This window comes from Phaenicophaeus curvirostris, chromosome 7 (assembly GCF_032191515.1).
Source record: "Phaenicophaeus curvirostris isolate KB17595 chromosome 7, BPBGC_Pcur_1.0, whole genome shotgun sequence".
Lineage (NCBI taxonomy): Eukaryota > Metazoa > Chordata > Aves > Cuculiformes > Cuculidae > Phaenicophaeus > Phaenicophaeus curvirostris.
This window is the reverse complement of record NC_091398.1, coordinates 41629586-41644883: the sequence shown is the minus strand read 5'-3', so window position 1 is coordinate 41644883 and position 15298 is coordinate 41629586. Positions and strand designations below refer to the sequence as shown.

At 51.4% G+C, this 15298-nt stretch overlaps 1 protein-coding gene across 1 annotated transcript; it reads left to right on the top strand.

Moving 5' to 3' along the window:
• Positions 1-3278: 3278 nt before the first annotated feature.
• CYTIP (cytohesin 1 interacting protein) lies at positions 3279-13053 on the top strand. Its single transcript, XM_069861601.1, has 8 exons — positions 3279-3705; positions 6510-6559; positions 6877-6931; positions 9328-9430; positions 9563-9656; positions 10170-10239; positions 11625-11691; positions 12180-13053. The coding sequence occupies exons 1-8, from the start codon at positions 3562-3564 to the stop codon at positions 12650-12652; spliced, it is 1056 nt and encodes a 351-aa protein (XP_069717702.1). The 5' UTR covers positions 3279-3561; the 3' UTR covers positions 12653-13053.
• Positions 13054-15298: the final 2245 nt, after the last annotated feature.

Below are 15298 nucleotides of genomic sequence, written 5' to 3'. Positions count from 1 at the left end.
ACCCACACACACCTGAAGTGTTCACTCGCCTGAAATTCCCCCCAGGTGTGACCATAGCCTAGGGATTTAAGTTGGGTGTTATTCGAATTTAAGGCATGTCAAAATGAAACCCACCACGCTGCTTCCCAAGAGTATTGAGACTTCCCTGGCTTGCGAAGGCTGCTGTGGACTTTCATTTTTTTCTTAAACACATCGTATTCTAGGAGGTTTCTTGTGAGTTCGGCCCTTCGGACAGCCAGCAGGATTGTGAGTGCGCTCTCACTTTTTGGTAATTGCACATTCCAAGGCAGTTTTAATTGCCAGGTGTGATGCCGGCTGTGGAGCACGGATTCCGGTTGCTGTAAGGGAAGTGGTGGCTTTGGAGAGGAGCTCATCGGTGAGCGCTGTCTGCCATCCTCTGGCTATGAATGTCACCCTGGAGAGCAAAACGCTGCACCCCAGCAGCCTGAGAAATTCCTGCTTCCCTGGGTATCCCCATTTCCTACCCGTGTGGAAGGTGGAGCAGCTGCTGGCCCATCTGCTGCATCCCAGGGTGGCACCAGGCTTGGCACTTGGCACCCCAGCAAAATGACCAGGGCTCTCACGTGGGGAGAGGTGTTCATGAGAAACTGCCCCGTGGAAGATCTGGGCTCAAAAGAGCAAAGGCTAATTCTTTGTTTTCTCGTTATTAGGTGCACCAGCTCCACCGGAGTCATCGGCACAAACCTGGCTCCATTATGGACCAGCGCTGCTCCCTGGGAAGTGCCAGAGAAGTCGGGACCTCCTCTGATGTGTGGCAGGGAGTGCCTCTGCACACAGCAGCTCTGCAGGTAATTTTGGGAATTGAGGTTCCTGTAAAGAGATGGGAAGCTCTGGGAATGGAAGGGCAGAGGCAGCGACCAACCGAGGAGGAGTAGATCCCCATGGAGAAGCAAAGGAGTGGCTCTCTAGAGTCTGAGGACAGAAGGTGAGGATTTTCTTCTCCTACCACAGAAAGTGGTAGGAGAAAAGGAGAGCCCCACCGATGTGTTTTCTCTTCTCTTCCCTTTCCCATCAGCCCTCCCTGGGCTGATCACGGTCAGTATGCAGGACCCAGGGTCCAGTGTCTGCCCAGAAAGCATCAACACTGTGGGATTTTCAGAGGAGAGCAGAGGGATGAAAGGATGGTTTGTTCATAGCGCCCTGTTGCCCATCTGCCAAAAGAAACAGCAGGTTAGAGAGGCTGAAAGTGCAAGATCAACATGGACTGGCAGTGCTGCTTGGCACCTCTCCGTCACTGCGTGTAATTTTATTTTGAATTTAGGGCTGAGCTGGACTCGGCTGAGGAGCCGCAGAAGCTGCGCCGGTGGAGGGCAGCTCCAAGAGCGGGGTAGGAGCTCTGCTTCTCCAGGAGGCTGTGAACAACTTCTTCAGGGCCCCCTCCCAGGACTCCTGCCTGCTCCTGTCGTGGGCACGCGGAGAGGACGAGCGCTGGAGCCGAGCATCCTTCCTGAGCCCGCTGGCGCTGCTGGCCTGGGGCTCCTGGGGCAGCCCCACCACCGTCCTTCTCTCTGCTCGGCTGGGCGAGGTTATTTGTTTCTCCTGTCACCTTGGCTGGAGATGAGTCACTGGGTTTTGGAAACGTCAAAGTGGGTTGCCTGAGGAACTGAAACACACTGTGTTTGTTTTCAAAGGCGCCGGGCAGGGTGATTGTGAGCAGGAAAAGGAGAAGAGGCTTTGAGTCACTGTGGTCCCTGCATTACTCAGCACGCTTCAGCAAGTAAAGCAGATGCCATCCCTGAGATACAGAGATACAGCTTGCTTTTCTCAGGAAAAAAGGTAGAGCTTTCTCCCTGCCATACATTGCTTTTAAAACCCTCAACTTTCTGAACAAACACCACGGAGGAACACATCCCAAAGGAATGTCTGGAACACATTCTGGTGTCTGAAACAGTCAATTCCAGTTCAGAGGGCTGGGCAAAGACTGGGGACGAAGACTTTAAGAAGGAACCAGAGTTTGTCCCAATTAACCTTAGCTGGCACCTGAACCTTCATGATGGCCAAGCAGGGCTATCACTTTCCAAACAGAAAAGTAATTAAAACGTGCAAGTTACGTTCATTTTTCTCCATAAAGCTCTCTTTTGCGCCTTTGTGAAGCATCGCTAGCGTGCCTGGGCCACCCAGATGCCAGAGCAAGCGGAGGGCTTGGGGGTTTGTCTCTGCTAACCCTGTGGCTGCAGTGCAGTCTGGTACGAGCTGTCACAACAGGTTAATTCAGAGCTGATTTGCGTGCCTTTTGATAATGGCTCAGCCTGTGGAAGCGGCGGGGGAGGAGGCACAGGGATGGGTGTCCGGCCGCAGCCAAGGGTGCCCACCCACAGAAAGGATGACAGCTCCTGTGTGCAGGAACGTGAAAGAAGCAGAATGAGTTTTTAAAATAAGTGTCATTAAAAAAAGAAACCTGTGTCTCCTCTTGTGCTAGCAACCAACCTGGTTTGGATGGCAGATGACATCACGATCCTGGCAGAGACTCTGGGTAAGTAAAACCCTGAGCGTGGTGACGGACCATTCGGCTAAAAGATGAGTAAAATTTAACAGGAATTTTCTGGGGTTTTGTTTCTTGGGTTTTTTTTTTTTTTATGGCTGATTTTAATCATATTTCTGACACAATAAGTTTAGTTTCTTCCTCCTACTTGCCCAGCCCGTTGCTACATCACCTCACTGGGGAGGAGCTGCCTTCCTTCTTGCTCCCTCCACTGCCAGTCAGCACATACTCTGCGCTGGAGAGGCGCTGGCTTCTCCTGCAGTGCCAGGAATGACATCCATCCATCCATCCATCCATCCATCCATCCATCCATCCATCCATCCATCCATCCATCCATCCATCCATCCATCCATCCATCCATCCCCTGTCCTTCTACTGCTCTAAGACGCCTGAAAGAACAAATAGGAGAATGTGTTTTGCACACATTTCAGTGTACCTGCACCCATCATTTGGTAAAGATCAGGAAGGCTAAGAGGGGCTCTTGATCAGGGAGTGCAGCAAGAGGATGAGGGGAAATGATTTTGAGCTGAAAGAGGGGAGATTAAGATGAGATCTTAGGCAGAAATGTTTTGCTGTGAGGGTGGGGAGGCCCTGGCCCAGGCTGCCCAGAGCAGGGGTGGCTGCCCCATCCCTGGAGGGGTTCAAGGCCAGGCTGGATGGGGCTTGGAGCCCCTGATCCAGTGGGAGGTGTCCCTGCCCATGGCAGGGGTGGGACTGGGTGGGCTTTGAGGTCCCTTCCAATCCAAACCATTCCATGATTCTATGACTGCAGAGCGAAGCAGCAGTTTGATGAGAATTGTTGTGTGCAGGAATGGGAAAACTAAGCAGATTTCTTTACTTGCTGAGCCTAATTCGTCACTCTGCTGTGAGCACAACACATACCGAGGGCCCTGGTGATCTGCTAGAGCAGATTTATGTAACCTGCACCTAAACCACAGGTCATGTGGCTGCCTTTCCGGCCTCCTACTTTTTGATCTCTCAGTGCAGCGAGCGTTTTTTAGTTTCCTCAGCCGTGCCACAGCATTTATCAAAACCGTTTCAAATGCTCTTCTGCCACCATGGCTCTAAGAAGGCTCATTCAGCAGAACCAGAACTCGAGCTTCGCTGGGTTTGGTGATGGTGGGGAGCCGGCTCTGCCGATGGACAGGAGGATCCAGCACCTGGCCAACACGGTGGGGACGCTGCCCCGGGGGCGCAAGCAGGTACGGGGTCACTCCAGCGACGCTCGAGCTCCTTTGTGCCCAGAGCCGCCCGCTGCCTGTGCTTGAAGGTGCGAGCAGAAACTCAAGCTGCGGAGCTGCTCCTGATTTCGGGGTGCTAGGAGTGCCACTGGGCACCGTTAGCCCGATCGATTTGGGGATTGCAATGAGCTCTTTGCAACACCAGGAGCGGGGGAAACTCCCAAGAGGAGCGAGCAGAACGACATTGTGTCTGCGGGGGCTTGGGTGCATGAAGTGCTTTCGTGGCTGGGATCCTGCCCCGGCTGCGTCTCTTCTCTGTTCACTGCAGCGCTGTGAGTCAAGAGGGTTCTCTGACAGGGGGGTTCCTTTGGACCAGCGGTTACCTCGGCAGAGTGGCCTGGCTGGGCTGTCCTTTGCTCTGCGATGCTGGTGGAAAGCACCTACCATGAGCTATTTCCATCCAGATCTTGCAGAGTTTCACTGCAATATTGGGTCTGGCTGGGCTGTCTCTCTCCTCCGGGCTCTTCCCCCCAGCAGGAACAGCAGTTTTGCACATCTCTGCTGTTTGCAGCTGGATTCCCACCAAGCTCTTGTTTTTGCTGTGGAGAGCTGGGCGATTCCAGCTTCAGTCTGCTTGTCTGGCACAGAGAAGCCTGAATAGGAAATCTTTGAGACATGTTTTAATCTGACAGTCTTATAAAAAATCTTGTCTGCCCGCTTAAGACTTTTCTTTGTTCAGTGACCGAAACGCAGTCAAACCTTTTCTTTGTACAAGTGTGGATAGTCAAAGGAAAGCCAGAGCCAGGTGAATCTTGAGAACAGTCCTGCTGGGGGGCATTCGGCTGCGGGGAGCAGCCCGTGGAGGGGCACTTGCTGCCGGGGAGGCTGCTGTGAACGGCTCTGCTGGGGCTGTGAGAGAAGAGTTACAGCCTGGGCATCAGGCGTGAGCTCCCCGCACAGCGGGGACGGAGCAGCCCACGGCACGGGCCCTGCTGGCCCCTCGCTCCTCACTCTGCGGAGAAGGGATATTCCTTCTCTTGTTCCAAAGCACTGGGCTGCCGTGCAGGTTTAGGGGCATTATAGGAATGATTGGACTTGATGATCCAGTGGGTCTCTTCCAACCTGGTTATTCTATGATTCTGTGATTCTGTCTAAGCAAACCGAGACAGGAGGGTTGTGGACACTGGAAGAACCAGTGCGAGGTCCATCTCCAATGCTCTATAGGATGCAGCGTTTTTCTTCAGCGGTCGTTTCTCTTCTCTTTCCCATGTCTGCTGCTTCCAGTATTTACACCTCCAGCAGTTTTGGGGAAGAGTTCCCTGCTCGAAGCACTTTTGCCATCAGAAAACCTTTCTTGGGGTACAACCTGAGTTTTTCCACTTGCTTCTTCATGGCAACATCCATCACCCTGAAAAGCACTTCCCCGCCACAGGGTCTTCCAGCTGGCATTGCTGCATGGGTCTCCCAGCCAAATTACTTTGGTTCTAGACCTTTCTCTCCCTCTGAAGTAGGTGTTTCTGAGTTTCTGAAACCTAATTGGGAAGCTGTGTGATTATCACCTTCATGCAAAAAAAGCCCTTACATTACTTGATTTTGTATTGGTTGGTGGTAGCTCAGCATTCAGTTTAGAGTCATTGACACCAAGACTGCCCAGCCAGCCTGCGGAAGAGTGTTCCTGATAAACTTGGAGTGTTTTCTGTACTATTATCTCCCACTGAGGATGTTCTGAGGATGCTCTGACATTCTCTGGAGGTGAACAACTATACCGATGTTATGACGTACTGAGAGTACTTGTTTTTTTTTTATTTATTTTGGAAATACTCAATTTTACATTTAAAAGGCTTGGGAAAATGGAAGAGCTGAGGAGTTTGAATTTTCCAGGGCTTAATTTTCAACATAATAAACATAAACATGGATTCCTTCAACAAATGGAAACAAAGCTCACCAAAACAAAGCCAGGGAGGAGACGTGGGGGTCCCAAGGACAACAGGGAGACTCAGGGGAGCAAAAGACACTCAAAGTGAAGGCAAATGCTGATGCAAGAGTAAATAATTATAAACTGGCCATGAATAAATATTGTCTAGAAATGCAGACATTTAATATTAACATTCGTACTATTTAATTAATAATTGTTTAATAATTAATATGAAATATAATCAGTGAGATTCTGGAGCAACCTTTCAATTAAAGTAGAAAAAGCAAAAAAAACCCCAATGTGTATTCAAGATGATGTTTATGTGGGGGATTATGTGGCATGGATAACTCAGCTGGTCCTTTTCAGAGATTTTGGTCACGCGTTGTGTTTATCACTAAACCCTTGTAATATCACAGTTACGTGTGTTCATTACCACCCGTGTGGGTGCTTCATCTTGCAGCACTGCCAGTTCAACATCCTCCTCCCCGGGCGTTGATGTTGGACCCATTCCTGTGTCCGTTTCCTCTCTAACTTGCTTGGAAGGGAACCCGAGGGTGGAGGCAGGCTCCTTGGCCGGGGAGAGCACCTTCTCCAAGCACTGCAGGCAGTGCTCGGTGTGCCCGGAGCCTGTTGCTCTTGGCTGCTGCCTCTGCCTGTGCCACTGAGCTCGCTGTCAGCATCTCGCAGGTGGCTCTGAGCATGAGAATGAGTCCAGCGTCCTGGACCTAACTGCATCTCCTCTTTCTCTGAAAATCTGTGTTCTCTTTTCAGGGAAAGGCTGTCATGGTGCAAGGCGGTGGTGGGATGCCACTGTCTACTTTAGCATTTTTCTAGGCTGCTGGTTTTAACCATGTACCTCAATGAACCATGAACCTACTGACCCTTTTTCCACTCCATTTTCTGGTTGCAGCTTGCCTTAACGAGATCCAGCTCCTTGGGTGACTCCTCCAGGCCACAAAGGTATGAAGATGTTCTCCTGTGATCACTGTTATTTACTTATTCTGCATGCAATGTGTCTTGTGGGAATCATCCCGTTCAGCAGCCTTAGTGGGGTAAGGGTGCAAGGCAGGGAGTGGTACCCAACACCCGGGACGTGTGGGTGAATCTGTGATGTTTGGCTTGAGAAAGGAAAGAGCGAGCGTCACCCCTGCAGCCTCCGAGAGGCTGATACCCAGTCAGCTCAGGGAGGGGCAGTGATGGGGATGTGATCATTTGGGTTAAAATACACGGTGTCGTTTCCCAGCGTTTCTATGGAATTGTGTGTATTCTTCTTGCAGACACCTCGTTGCTATATTGAAAGAAGATAAAGAGACATTTGGGTTTGAAATCCAGGTAAGACTTCATGACAAGTTGATTCATTTAAAAATAAAATACAGTGCGATCTCTTAAGTGTCCTGTCCTCAGACCTGGATTAAGACAGCGCAGAGCAGAGAAGCAGTCAGTTCTGGTGAAATCTGAATGATCCAATGATGGATTTTTTTCATAGCGAAGGTCACAAATGAGGATTTCTGGCCTTCTTGTTGAATGTAGGGAGATCTCATCCAAATCCATGTATGAAACAACGGCAATGCCTTCTTACCTCCATAGAGGAATATTTTTGGGGAGAACTTTATATGAGAATATCTTCATATGAGAAGGGGGATCAAAAACCTCTCTCCAAAAAAAATACCTTGTAGTAGCATTTTATCACCTCCTGTAAGGTCTAGAGAGCCGTAGGCATTTCTGATGTACAGTATTATTATGTTTTTTTTAATAAATAACTGCTAAGCACGACTTCTGAGGGGCTGAACAAATTCTGTTAGATCTAGAAGACAGTGGGTCATCAAATAGAAAAATCAGAATCTTATCAGGAGTGCAGCTGATGGGAGGTGGGAGAGAAAGGTAACTTGGATCAGTAGGGCTGCTAAAATCCCATTTCTAAGGAAAAAGGATCCCAGGAGTAATCAGATGTTGTTTTGGGGGTAGCAGGTTGTGGCAGTACCACAGAGCCCTGCCTGTCTCTGGGACCTCCAAGCACTTGCCTTACCTCTGCACAAAGGGAAAATTGTGTTTTCAGTGAAAATAGAGTATTAGGGAAAGCTTAGCTTTTTCCGATTGCGCTCTGTGGCTGATGAGTGGATGAGTGTTCAGCTCGTGAGAGTGGAGAGTGTTCGGAAGGGAGGATAATTGAGCCAATTATTGGGCTTTCATATAAATGGTCAGGGTAGATTTTCATTACATGTGACATTCTGATTAGAAATAATTGTTCCTGGCATATTTTCTTCCTGAATATACATTCAGCATTAGCTCTCCACTGGAAGGTCCAGGCTGTGGAAAGGCAGGATCTGTCTGATACGAAGGATAAGCCATTATTTAGGAGCTGTAATTTCATTACTACAAGCTAAATTTAGGCAAAGAGGACTAAGATGATGTGAAACTCTAGGTCTACCATCGGCAGGGAGCTCACGAGAACTGCAGAGACAGCCAAATGCCAGAGCTTCTCATGTGATGCTGCTTCTTCTGCCACATCCCATTTGTAGACCAGAGTCTCGGGAAGGGAAGGACACTATGCGGCTCTCGACGTGTCTAGATGTTTGCAGAGCAGGTGTTCTGGGAGCAGTTCCCTCCCCTCACTGCAACTACCTAAAAGCAAGGTACCCCCTTCAAAACCACGGCTGAGTTGTCTTCTGCGGTCTGTGAGGAGAAGAAAGTACGTGAGAGGGAAGATCACCCTCTGGTTGGAGTGCTTTTCTTGGGGCCATCAGTCCCACCCTGGAGCTGTCTGCCTCTCCTGGCAGGTACGCCGAAGCACCCCTGTTCAGGTGGCCCCAGCTGAGTGTGATGAGCCCCATCCTGCTTGTCCCGCGCGTAACGCTCAAGCTGGCTCAAGCCTGTCGTGTTGGTAGGTGAGACTCACCGCTCTGAAGTAAGTCAAGACCTGCAGAGGCTTGTCCTCCGAGCCTGTCGTGTTTCACTTGGCACTCTTCATTCAGCCAAAAGTTTCATTGTTGGTCTGCTTTTGTCTGAAGTCCTCGCGCTGGAGTGGTCTGGCCAGAGAAGCTCTGAACTCACCCCGTCTGCATTCCTATCGGTTCCATGCTGACCACGACACTTGGAAATCTAATGTGATTTCTTATATCTGGGTTACGTGGGGCTGCCACAGGTTTTCAGAAAGCTCAGCTTCAATCTTAGATTTTGGTAGGAAGACGTGGCTGAATGCTGATATTTGCATGTAACCAAGAAGACGTTTCCTGTCATTGTGAGATCTTCAGGTTTTATTGCCTGCTTTTGCGTTTTTCTAAGCACAGCTCAGCACTGATAATCACATGGCAGCTCGATACCCAGAATTACTTAATGGATATTTAAACGTGTAAGTCAAGAATAAAAAGCACTTTCGAGGGGGTGGAGGGGCATGGGTGGATAGTGAGTTTAAGAGACCAAAAGAGCAAAAGTAGGTTCAACTCTTCCTGCTTTTCAGTTCTCATTGTGAGCTGAGCCCCGTGGCAGCCCCAGCTGACGTGGTGTGGCATTCAGGAGGAGCAGGAGTCAGTGGATCGTCTTCTCCAGGCTGAACAACCCCAACTCTCTCAGCCTGTCATAAGAATGCAATTTCTAATTGTTAGGTTATAACATTTTGGCGTTCTTGCTTGCATGATAACACCCTGCTCATCACAGCTTTCTTATTTAAGTAAATGTGTAAACAGACTGTGAATTTTTTAATCATTTTCATGTCACTTTGGTCTCTACAGACTATCCGATTTCCACACCCAGACGATTGCTCCCTGGAGGCGTGCACTTGCGTCTGCAGAATTCAAGAAGAGAGTCCTGCCCATCTTTCTGGCCTTCAAATTGGTAACTATTCCTGTTTTCTCCTGCTGCAAGGGGCCTTTTCTTGCTCTTCACCCAGTCATTTCTCTAGCAGAGCATGTGGGAGGTGTGTGTGTGCTGCAGGTGCTCATTTCTAACTCTGTGTTCCTTTAACAGGCGATATCCTTGCAGGTATCAACGGGGTGAACACTGATGGTTTTAGTCACAAGCAAATAGTAGACCTCATAAAGTCTTCTGGGAACTATTTAAGGTAGGCATCCCTCCTTTAAATGATTTTTAGCTCTATATTCTCTCCCGTTGGAAGCCAAGAAAGCCTCTCGTGCCACCCCACAGCCCTACACTGTCTCTGAGGGTGGCTTTGGCAGTGCAGAGTTGTGCTCTCACAGCAGCTGAGGGCTCAGGAGGAGCTCTGGGAGGTGCCCCAGTGTCCCCCCTCAGTCCTTTTCCCTCTTGCCTCTGCCACGTGTTCGCTCCTCTTGCACCCACACCGCTGTTGCTGAGGACCCGCACAGGGGTTGGCAGGGCGAGGGGCTCCCCATCCCTGCATGCGGCCGCTGCCCAGGGACCCCGCAGCTCCATGCACTGTGGTGCCATGCGTGGGGACGCGATGTGGTGTGATGCACGTGGAAGCTGTGCGGTGGTGCGATGCAGGGCGATGCAGTGCACATGGAAGCTGTGGTGCGAGGCGATGCCGGGTCCAGCAGCCCTGGCAGCGCTCGGTGCTTCTCCTCACTTTGGTGCCAACATCGCCTGTTCTTTCCAGGTTAGAGACTGTCAATGGGGCCATGTTTCTGAAGAAAATGGAGCTGGAGACCAAGCTGCAGTTGCTGAAGGTAACGTAAATCATGAGTTAAATCTTTGTGGAACACAGAGGGCTCTGGAGGGTTCATGGCTAATAGAGGTGGGGGTGTCTGTGGAGCTGTGGGTCCTGGCAGGGGGCAGGCACCCCTGGCTGCAGTGCAGGTAATATTTTCTATCATTTCTGTTTTGTTTGTGTTTTCTGCACAATAGTTTCTGTAACTCTCTAAATATTTCAATCTAGAATAACCAGGTTGGATCTGTCCCTGTCTCAGCAGTATCTGGCTGGCAGCACCCCCCCTGTAAAGCAGAGCAATCTGTTTTAATGTACTCTACTTAGCAAAAAGGAAAGTCAGGCTTTCCCAAGCAGAGCTCAGGCTCCTGTGGGACAGAACGCTGACAGCACCTCCAGCCTCTAGAGCTCCTTTTCCCTCCTGCTGAGGCTGAGGCAGCCGGGCTGGGAGCTGGTTTCCAGGTGCTGGCACCGCTCCGTGCCTCTCCGCTCGCCCTGCTGCAGCCGCAGTGCCACGGGCACCGCGAGGACCAGGGCTTAGCAAAGGCAGGACTTGGTTGACCCGAGTGAGGGCTCTTTCCTTGCAGCAACTCTACCCCAAAGCCCTCCACGCAGGAGTGTGGTACTTTGAAAACTGGATTAAAATGCCAGAATAGACCTCATGGCAAAGGGGTGAGGCTTGCGGAGCTGAGCAGCACGGGCAGCGTGCCATACGCGCCCTTGCCCATACAAGGGACGTCCTGCCACAGGGGGGTTCCAGGTTTGGTATTTAGCATCTTTAAACCATAGTTTATTTTATTTGGTTTGCACTGCATCTGTGAGGGCAGAGATCAGGACACGGTGATTTGCTGCAAGACATCGGTGTGTAGACGATTTAACCTGCAGCGGGGATGCTGAGGGCAATGCTCGTCTGCAGGGGCTGCAGCTTGGTCACGTCAGCCTAGAAGATGAGAAGGGGCGAGGAGACCCAAGGGAGACCTCCATGAGCTTGGTTTCCCCTCCAAGGCTCACTAAATTGATGCAGATTACTTTTGGAAATACGTGGGATGGTTTTAAGCACTGCTCCCCTCCAGCTAGCTGTTGTTTTCTCTCTGAAGTTGGTAAAACAGGCTTGGGGGATTGGAGGAGGGGGCTCTCAGCTCTTGGGTGGTTGGGACAGCTGGGAGAGCCTTCCAGATTTCAGGTTTCTGCTTTTCAAACCAAACACACACAGCACCTCGGCAGAAGCTCCTGGGGCATGTGTGGGGTTGGGCTCTCTGGAAGAACTCTGCTGAGGTCTCAGTAAACAGAGGGACACGCGTGAGCTTCCTGAGGGTGAGCTGTACTTTCTGAATACGCTGTTTTCTTTATAAGCGGTTTATGGTTCTGCACAAACCCGTGACTGACACAGCCCTTTCTCCTCCACAGCAAACCCTGCAGCAGAGATGGGTGGAGTTGCGCTCGCTGCTCTTACAGGAACAGCGCTTGCTGCACGGTGCGTCCTCCTTTCCGAGTAGGAAACCGCAGTGCCGCTGCCTCCTGCAGAAACGCTCTCTGATCAGCAAAAGCCAGTTCTTTAACCTGATTGCTGTGTGTTTTCTTCTCCCTCTGTTAATGAAGGTGTGGGGCTGGCCCCTGGGAAGGTTTTTTTCCCCAGGAGTGATAAATTTGGCTACTGCTTGGCTAGTGCAGACCAAAGGCTCCTTTGCATGGGTCCTACGAAATGCGGTGGTGCGGGTGGCAAAGTCTTTTTTCCCCATTCTTATTTTGGACTTACCAGTGGAGAGTTATGTTTTGTTGGTTTTGTATGGGTTGCCCAGGGGGCAGTTTTGATTCTGCATGTTGGGAGGCAGGGCAGAGAGTGCCCCGCAGCTGGGAATCAGCTTCCCATGAGGGAACAGGGCTGATGGTTCCTCTGCCACCTGCTCTCCGGCCTTGAGCAGGCGCTGGTGAATAACACTCCTCTTCGGCTTCTGCTCCCAGGGGAGGTGAATGACAATGCCCTGCTGGATGCACTGGAGCTGGAAGAGTCCAGCTTGCTCGGTGGCTGCAGCACGCCAGGACCCCTCTTTCTGACGAAGCCTCACTTCTCCAGCGAGAGCAGCTCTCACAGCCGGCTGAGCTCGATGACTCTGGACAGCGAGGACAGCTTCTACCAGAGCGGTGCCTTCGAGGATTCAGCAGCAGAGAGCCTGAGCCACCAGTCAAGCACGGATGATGATTGCTTCTTCCCAAGGGACGGGGACGGCGCTGCCTGGAGGTCCTCCCTGCGCAGGAACCGCAGCGTCAGCCTGGCCAGCAGCGGCTCCATGTCCCCGCTCTGGGAGGGAAGCAGCTGCACCAGTAGCTTTGGGACCCTCCCACGGAAAAGCAGAAGAGCCAGTGTTCGAAAGCAGCTTTTGAAATTCATTCCAGGCCTTCACCGGGCAGTGGAAGAGGAAGAAAGTCGGGTCTGATGTTGCACGTGTTCTCCTTGACCTCTGGGCTCTGCATGTGGGACCACAATGTGGGCTGGGTCCGAGGGCAGCGGCTCACCCAGCAGCAGCTGGTGGGTGGAACGTGGTGGCTCTGCACTATTCCTTTCCTCGCACAACCCCACAACAGGGTGACTGATGGTATTTAATATGCTCTGAGATTCTTAATTATTTTAATTTTTAATCAGAGCATACTGTGGACCTCTTCATTAGAGTGAAAAATGACTGGCTCTGAGATGTGAAAAGCCCGTGCAGAACTTCCTCAGCACACTTTAGCGTTAATAACAGTTTTTAATTAAATGCAAAATCGATAGCTATTTATTTCCTGTTACCGAAGTCAGTGTCTTCCAAAGGTCTTTAATAAAGCAAGTGCTTCTACTAAAGCCAGTGACAGAATCCCCTTGGAAGGTGGATGGAGCCTGGAGCGTGTAACAGAGAGACACCCCGGGCAGCTCCGCTTTGAAAGGAAGGGCAGGGATCAAACTGTGGTTTGCGGTGGGTGCAGTACGACGTCAGGCTGGGTTGGCCACCTCCCCTGGCACGTTGGTGACCATCGGGACCCACCCCAGCCGTTCCACCCTGGGGCTGCCCAGTGCAAGGTGACTGCCCCGGGACACAGTTGCCACTTGAGGATATGCATCCTTGATGCTGCGTCCGAAAAAGAAAGGGTGGACTCCACAGTCTGCTTCCCAGTCTCCAAAGCAGGCATGGATCCCCCTGGTCTAGCCAGGAGAAGAGGAGGCTGAGGGGAGACCTCATTGCTCTCTACAACTACCTGAAAGGAGGTTGTGGAGAGGAGGGAGCTGGGCTCTTCTCCCAAGTGACAGGGGACAGGACGAGAGGGAATGGCCTCAAGCTCCACCGGCGGGGGGGGTCAGGCTGGACATTAGGAAAAAATTTTTCACGGAAAGGGTGATTGGTCCCTGTCCGAGGCTGCCCAGGGAGGGGGTTGAGTCGCCTTCCCTGGAGGGGTTTAAGGGACGGGTGGACGAGGTGCTGAGGGACATGGGTTAGTGATTAATGGGAATGGTTGGACTTGATGATCCGATGGGTCTTTTCCAACCTGGTGATTCTATGATTCTATGGTCAGTCACGCTGACAGCATCATTAGACAGATTAACAAAGCAGGCGCTGGCTGCTGCTGCTTTTGCCCCTCTCAGCAGCCATTGTGTAAACCCTGCAATAACCTGGTTTGTCAGCTGTGGTCTGACCAGCTGCACTCTGCCGGTAACTGATAGCCAAGGGCAGGGACACCTCCCACTGGATCAGGGGCTCCAAGCCCCATCCAACCTGGCCTTGAACCCCTCCAGGGATGGGGCAGCCACCCCTGCTCTGGGCAGGACAGGAGCCTGCTTTTAGTTTGGAGAGGCTGACTGAGCCAGGACACCCAACAAGCATTAGAAAGACCAAATAAACAATGCTTTCCTATGGGTGGCAAGCGAATATTTTGGTTCCTACAAGCTGACAGGACGACACGTTCTCAGCCGTGTTCAAAAACAGGATGTGGGCGCCCGGCGAGCTCTGCGGGGCCGCGGCCGGGGGCACCGAGATCAGCCCCATCGCCATCCCAGGGCAGGAGGGAGCTCAGGCAAACCAAACAGAGAGCAAACTGAACAAGAAAGCTGTCTTAAAAGGGCATTTCTCCTCGTAGAGAGCACTCTGGAAGGATCTCTGCTTTGGCTCTGGGGAGCGGTGGCAGAACAAGGGTGGGTGTACGTGGTGACACCGTGGTTCTCGAGCCCCGAGCAGTCAGTGTGGAAGGTGCTGTGGACCCTCAGCAGAGGAGGTGCTCTCACTGATTACAGGGGGTGGAAGGGTTTGCTGGTGTCCTGGCAGCCCAGAGATTACTTTCCTCCTATTATGCTCTGTGGATGATGGGGGTAACACAAGTTTACTGTGGAAAGATGTGCCACTGCTCTGAAAAAAAATGCAATTCCTTTTTAAACTTAAAACTGTAATTAATTTGCTGAATGCTACGCAGCCTGATCTTGCAAGGGTTCCTGACTGCCTAACTCGGCCTTGCCCAGAACGAGGCAGATCTGGACTCAAGACCCTGTGTCAAGCGCGGGCAAGACAGCCGTGGCCCCCCGCTCCTGGGTTAAACGGGGAGAAAACTCACTTGAAGTGAGAGGAATATTCGGGTCCTGAATATCTCAGCTTCATTTAGCGCAGTGAGCTGAGGCACCTGCAGCACAAGAGCTGGCAAAATGTATTTTTGCTGCAGCAGTGCATCCTCCCGGTGCTGGCTGTGCCCCCGTGGAGGGGCAGCAGTGGGGCTGGAGGATGCTCGGCTGCTCCGGGGGGCAGACACGGCCCTTTTTCTAAACGTGCTGGGTCCTGCTGCTCCAGCACCGATTGGGGTCATCACAGAGGTGTTTTCCAAGGGTCTTGAAGTGCCTTTTCTGCTGCTCCAGTACCTATTCACCCTCCTCGTGCTGGCTTTCAGCTCTTTGGCTAGCCTTGCCCTTTTTCCATGACCTTTGTTGTCTCTGAGATTTTTCTTTGCTGGGCTCTCCTGGCTTTTAATTTCTGCGGAAGATTTTCTTTCCACAAACACATGAAACCAGGCTGTGGCTTCTGCCATGAACATTTCAAATCCAGTGGAAAACCATTCTGTCCTCAAGGCTG

Excerpts from the sequence above, each read along its gene's own strand:
- CYTIP (XM_069861601.1), top strand. The coding sequence starts at position 3,562 with ATGGCTCTAAGAAGGCTCATTCAGCAGAACCAGAACTCGAGCTTCGCT. Across the intron at positions 3,706-6,509 it reads TGCCCCGGGGGCGCAAGCAG|CTTGCCTTAACGAGATCCAG; the intron begins GTACGGGGTCAC and ends TTCTGGTTGCAG. Across the intron at positions 9,657-10,169 it reads TCTTCTGGGAACTATTTAAG|GTTAGAGACTGTCAATGGGG; the intron begins GTAGGCATCCCT and ends TGTTCTTTCCAG.